This window comes from Rhinatrema bivittatum, chromosome 11 (genome assembly GCF_901001135.1).
Source record: "Rhinatrema bivittatum chromosome 11, aRhiBiv1.1, whole genome shotgun sequence".
In the NCBI taxonomy this organism is placed as follows: Eukaryota; Metazoa; Chordata; class Amphibia; order Gymnophiona; family Rhinatrematidae; genus Rhinatrema; species Rhinatrema bivittatum.
This window is the reverse complement of record NC_042625.1, coordinates 5,179,833-5,186,624: the sequence shown is the minus strand read 5'-3', so window position 1 is coordinate 5,186,624 and position 6,792 is coordinate 5,179,833. Positions and strand designations below refer to the sequence as shown.

Genomic DNA, 6,792 nt, shown 5'->3' with positions numbered 1-6,792 from the left:
GAAGGATTGAGTGGAGCACTGTTCATGGAAATGAAATGGGAAGGGGGACATCAGTGATGTAATGGAGGAATTGGTTAGTTTTGCTGGGGAAGAGTCTGGTGTAGCCTGCTAAAAAGTTGCAGCTTTCTGCAGCTAATCCACATGAAACACAACTGCTTTATACAGAAGTATCCATAAATTGTCATGTTTTTGGATCTCAGCAGAGAGATAAACAGGAATTTGCTAGATTATAGCCTCAGCTTTGTACTAGGGCAAATATCTTTTTGCTGAGTAGTTCTGAGTCTTGGTTGTAGATAAAGAATTGAAATTGGGTTTTCTTGTTTGAGAACCTTTTTTCTTCATCTATTATAGGCAATTTCCCTCCTCCTACCACCCCCGAGGAGCTGGGGGCCCGCATCCTGATCCAGGAACGTTACGAGAAATTTGGGGAAAGTGAAGAGGTGGAGATGGAGGTGGAATCAGATGAAGAAGAAGAAGTAAAAGAGGATAAGAGAGATGAGACTCCATCACAACTAGACCAAGATACTCAAGTGCAAGATATGGACGAGGTATGGATGGCAGACAGGGAAGGGATCAAAATGAACAGGAACAAGTAGAAGTAGAGAGGTAGATTCTGATATATTTACATTAAGCTCAGGTTGTTTCATTGGTACTACAATGATTGCGTTTCATGAATCCTGAAATATTTGATCCTATTTTATATTATATAGACAGAAAAGAATCTGCAATATTTTTACTTGGAGAAAGGACTCTGGCATAATCCCCTTTTTCCTAGCATGTAGCCAGATGGGCTCAGGACCAATGGGTTACATGCTTTCCTGCTAGCAGATGGAGACAGAGTCAGGTTTCAAAGCTGACGTCAACCTAGATATACCCCTGCAGTGACTTCAGTCCTTCAGTATCTCTCTGTCTCCTATCTAGATTGCTGTACCCTTTAGAAGAAGAAATTCTACTTTTAAATGGGAGAAAGATTGAACCCGCTCTCCTGTGGTGATAACTAAAGGTCCCTCCTCCAGTTGAGAATTCCTGAGGTGATTTCTGAGATCCTCTGAGGTGTGCCTTGGTCCGGTAGCCGGTTCCTGGCATGGACTTTGCTGCTGAAGCAGCTGAAAGGCAGCGGGTGCAGGAAGCCAAGCACAGTGGTGACGGCCAAAGCCCTCTCCCCCCGCAGCTGGAGACCGTCTCTGTACTCAGCCGGTAAGCACTGAGCCCAGGAAGTTTAAAAAAAAAGAAGAGGATTCCTTCCGATTCAGAGGCGTTGGAGGGGTTTTGGTAAGACTTCCTCCGGTCTCCTTGCTCAGTGTGCTACACTGACGTTGTTCCAAATCTCGTTGGGATAAGGGAAAGTGGGCTTCTGAGCAGCTTGAGCGGTCCCCCCGGTGGGCTAGGCCTCTCTTTAGGCACAGTAGGCACACTGCATGGTAGGACGCAGTGGCGCCATCTTTCACACGTTTTTGTTAGTCTTCTATTGCCCTCCATAGAGCATCAGTACACATGGTGTGTGCCGGCTCTGCGCATGCGCTGTATGCATAATGTGCACATACATGTGCACATAAGTATGTGCACATTTCTCTAGGCGCAGAATTTAGATAAAGCCAGGTGCAAGGGCTGTGTGCGTGCCTCACAGTGGCCCACGTTGGCGCCCAAAATTTTAAGCGCAAGCCTGGCTGAAGACGCAGTTACCGTCCATAATGGCTCCGGTAGCAAAGAAGCATAAGCACCATTTTCTCTGTGCTGCCTGTCATATTAGGGCTACCAGTCTGACCTTGATTATTACTTATGTCAGCACTGTGAGGAGGCCCAGGGAGAATTGGCCTCCCAGATTTTACTAAGCCCTGATCTTCCCACTCTTGAGGATGGGACAGCCACAACCTTAATCGAAAGTGCCCCAGATCTGAGTAATCCCAGGGCTGGGTCTTCCATGGGAGAGGGAAATTCAGCAGCGCCTACCCCAGTACCTTCTGGGATAGGCATGGACAAGGCTGCCTTCTCTTGGGTGGAATTTTTTCAAGGCCTTCAAGCCTTCGTACAGGCGCAGTCTGCTTCATTTGCCCCTGTCCGGACAGAACCCAAGCCGGTAGGGCCTCCCTCTCCCAGCCCTATCGGCAGGCCTTGAGACATGCCTCGTCTCACCAAGGGTATCCCTGGCAGGGATCCAGACAGCATGCACAAAGAAGGGGATCCAGATTCCTTGGAATAAGGAGAAATCCCTCTAGATTTGGAGCCATATTGATCCATGTTACATTTTTTCCATAGGGATGAATTGCTGGCCCTGGATTCCCAAACTTTGAAGACACTGGGAGTCCCTGGGGCAGACTCTGTTGGAACCAAGGAAGAATTCCATTCTGGTATCTCTACGGAAAGCTTCTTGCTATTTCCCAGTGCTGGAAGCCATTCAGGAGTTAATTGATCTGGAATGGGACGCCCCTGAAGCAAGTTTTAAAGGTGGTCAAGCATTAGAAGCTCTATACCCACAGGATCCAGCGGCGAGAGAATGCCTGCATTTCCCTAAAGTGGATGCACTGGTCTGCGCCGTTTCGAAGCGAACAACTATCCCAGTGGGAGGAGCATCCTTAACGGATGCGCATGATAGACAGATGGAGTCCATCCTTAAACAAACCTTTGACGCAACATCAATGTCTTTACAGGTGGCTTGCTCATGCCTGCTCCTTTTTAGAGAAGTGGATGACTCAGAAGCGTATTCCAGAGAAGCTATGGAGTCCGCCACCGCCTTTTTAGCTGACGTGCCTGACCTAGTTCGTACCTTGGCCAGAGGAATGGCCTCAGTGGTAGCGGCCAGAAGACTGCAATGGCTGCAAAATTGGTCAGCAGACGTGGCTTCTAAGGCAAACCTCACAAAGATGCTCTTTAAAGGATCTCTCCTCTTCGGAAGCGAATTGGAAAAGCTGGCCAGTAAGTGGGGTGAATCTCCAGTGCCCTGGCTACCAGAAGATAAGAGAAAGCAGGTACAGTGCCCCTCGCCTATGAGGGGTCAATCCAAGGGCTCCCAACGCTTTCGGCCCTACACAAACTTGACATTTCAAAGGTCTCTATCCTCGTGGAGGTCTCTGTCCTTTTGGAGTCGACAGCCCAGGAGATGGGCAGGTTCAGGTTCGGCCCGGCCCAAACTCCCCAGTGAAGTTTTGCCTACCCATCCATGGAACAAGTAGACAGGGTGTCGACTATCCCTCTTCTACCAGCGGTGGGTCGAGATCACGTTGGACAAATGGGTACCTGATCTCATACGAGAACGATACACGCTGGAGTTTTGCAGCACTTCTCTGGACATGTTCATGATATTTCCTTGCCACTTCCAGCACAAGAAGCAGGCAGTCGAGCCTACCTTGATAAGGCTCCTTAAATTGAGGGCTATAATTCCAGTATCTGCGCCCCAGGAAAATACGGGGCGTTATTCCATCTATATCGTATCCAAGAAGAAGGGTTCCTTTCACCCCATCCTGGACCTCAAAAGTATCAATAGACACATACGAGTAATTCATTTCTGCATGGAAACTCCGTGATAATGGCCGTACATCCGGGAGAGTTCTTAACCTCCCTGGACCTTTCTGAGGTCCAGGGAGGGAACATCAGTGTTTCCTTCAAGCCCTCCCAGTCCTTAGAATATCTGGGAGTCCGGTTAAACAAGCAGCAGGGCAAGGTCTTCCTCCCGCCCTTGCGGATAAAGAAGTTGATGTCTCAAGTGCTTCGGTTGACGAACACAATATGCCCCAAGATGTGGAGCTATCTTCAGATCCTTGGTTTGATGGCTTCAACCCTGGAGATAGTACAGTGGGAGAGGGCACACATGTGACCGCTTCAACGCTCCCTGCTGTTTCGACTATTCGATTCAACGCTCCCTGCTGTTTCGACTATTCGATTCGCCTCTACCTACCGATGGACGTATGTTCTCGGCTTTAGCGGTGGCTTCAGGAAGCTCACCTGGGCAAAGGTGTAAACCTGTCCCCACCAAACTGGATGGTCCTCACGACAGACTCCAGGGTTGGGGAGTTCACTGTCAGGAACTGATGGCCCAGGGGCGTTGGACCAAGGAAGAGGTGCTCTGCAGCATAAACTGCCTGGAAGCCCGAGAAGTCAGATTGGCTTGGCTACAGTTCAGCCGCATACTCCAGGGTCAGGCGGTCTGTGTAATATCAGACAATACAACAACGGTAGCCTACATCAACCGCCAGGGGGCAAACCAAGAACTAGCAAGTGTCACTGGAGATAGATCTTCTTATGGAATGGGTGGTATTACATTTACAGATGATCTCGACCTCCCACATTGCAGGAAAAGACGTCAGAGCAGACTTTCAGCAGGGAGAGTCTGGATCCAGGAGAGTGAGCATTGTCTGCTGAAGCCTTTCAGCTGGTGGTTGATCGCTGGGGGCCTCTCGTCCAGCGACCTGATGGCCACATCTCTCATTGCAAAGCCTCTCAAGAGGAACTTTGTCAAACGCCTTCTGAAAATCTAAATACACTACATCTACCGGTTCACCTTTATCACAAAAAAGTGAAGCAGATTTGTGAGGCAAGACTTGCCCTGGGTAAAGCCATGCTGACTTTGTTCTATTAAACCATGTCTTTCTATATGTTCTGTGATTTTGATATTTAGAACACTTTCCTCTATTTTTCCTGGCACTGAAGTCAGGCTAACTGGTCTGTAGTTTCCTGGATCGCCCCTGGAGCCCTTTTTAAATATTGGGGTTACATTAGCCCCCCTCCAGTCTTCAGGTACAATGGATGATTTTAATGATAGGTTACAAATTTTCTAGGTTCACCGAGATTTGGTTCAGTCCATCTGAATCATTACCCATGAAAACCTTCTCCGGTACAGGTATCTCCCCAACATCTCTTCAGTAAACACCAAAGCAAAGAAATCATTTAATCTTTCCGCGATGGCCTTATCTTCTCTAAGTGCTCCTTTAACCCCTCAATCGTCTAACGGTCCAACTGACTCCCTCACATGCTTTCTGCTTCGGATATATTTTAAAAAGTTTTTACTGTGAATTTTTGCCTCTACGGCCAACTTCTTTTCAAATTCTCTCTTAGCCTGTCTTATCATTGTCTTACATTTAACTTGCCAATGCTTATGCATTATCCTATTTTCTTCTGTTGATTCCTTCTTCCAATTTTTGAATGAAGATCTTTTGGTTAAAATAGCTTCTTTTACTTCCCCTTTTAACCATGCCAGTAATCGTTTTGCCTTCCTTCCACCTTTCTTAATGTGTGGAATACATCTGGACTGTGCTTCTAGGATGGTATTTTTTAACAATGACCACGTGTCTTGCACACTTTTACCTTTGTAGCTGCTCCTTTCAGTTTTTTTCTAACAATTTTCTCATTTTATCAAAGTTTCCCTTTTGTAAGTTTTGCACGAGAGCCGTGGATTTGCTTACTGTCCCCCTTCCAGTCATTAATTCAAATTTGATCATATTATGATCACTATTGCCAAGCGGCCCCACCACCATTACCTCTCTCACCAAATCCTGTTCTCCACTGATAATTAGATCTAAAATTGCTCCCTCTCTCGTCTGTTCCTGAACCAATTGCTCCATAAAACTGTCATTTATTCCATCCAGGAACTTTATTTCTCTAGCATGTCCCGATGATACATTTACCCAGTCAATATTGGGGTAATTGAAATTTCCTATTATTACCACACTACCAATTTGGTTAGCTTCCCTAATTTATCTTAGCATTTCACTGTCCGTCTCACCATCTTGACCAGATGGACGTAGTATAGTCCTATCACTATAGTCTTCCCAACACACAAGAGATTTCTACCCATAAAGATTCGATTGTGGCGTTTGTAGTCTCATGCAGGATGTTTATCCTCTTCGACTCTATGCCACCCCCGGACATAAAGCGCTACAACTGCCTCCCGGGTGCTCCTCTGTCATTGCGATATAATTTGTACCCCGGTATAGCACTATCCCATTGGTTATCCTCCTTCCATCAGGAGGACATGTTGGAATTGTTGTGGTGCTGAAGGTGGATGCCTCAGTGTCGGCTATAACAAAGAAGGCAAGTATTCCAGTAGCTGGTTCTGCAACACTGAAAAATATGCAGGACAGAAAGCTAGAGGTTCATATCAAGAAGATGTTTGAGGTGTCCGCACTGGGCATTCTGGGCTGCAGTGTGCAAGCAGTTTTATGCTTCGGGCTGGTCTATGCTGGGTTCAGCAGTTACAGACTGATAAGACGCTGTCAGTGTCAGAAACCAAGCAAGCCGAGTGGTGGAATTCATGGTGGCCTATTGGACAGTGCTTTGTATGATCTCATCAGACCCTCCTCTAGGGCTATGATGTCTGCGGTCTCGGCCCGGCGACTCCCTTGGTTGAGAAAACTGGTTGGCTGATGTTTGGTCCAAATCGCAGCTAGTTGCATATCCTTTAAGGGAAAAATGCTTTTTGTCAGGGACTTGGAAGAGCTTGTGAAGCTCTTGGGTGAGAACAGAGGACACAGGCTACTGTAGGACAAGCCAAAGAGTGGCAGAGGAACCCTTTCCGCGCGGCCTCGCTTTAGGGGTAATTGGTGTTTTCGACAGAATTGGACTTCAGAATTTGCTCGTCTGCTAAAAGATTTGTTCATGGTTTCTCCTTGCACTTATGCAAGCAAAAGGTGGGTGGTTCGAGAGACAATTGATTGCCTATGTATGCTGGGTGCCATCGTTCCCTTCCCCGTGGAACTCCATTTATTTTGTCCCAAAGAAAGGAGGGTTCTTCCGCCCGATCCTGAATATAAAGGTAAACGTGGTTTTCAAAGTTCCTCTTTTCTGGATGGAGCCCCTACG

General features: G+C 47.1%; 1 protein-coding gene across 1 annotated transcript in view; it reads left to right on the top strand.

The window, feature by feature from the left end:
• SF3A1 (splicing factor 3a subunit 1) overlaps positions 1 to 6,792 on the top strand; it is a 195,297-nt gene that overhangs the window by 89,237 nt on the left and 99,268 nt on the right. Inside the window, 1 exon segment of the mRNA XM_029572040.1 lies at positions 352 to 548. Coding sequence (XP_029427900.1) covers positions 352 to 548 — 197 coding nt within the window.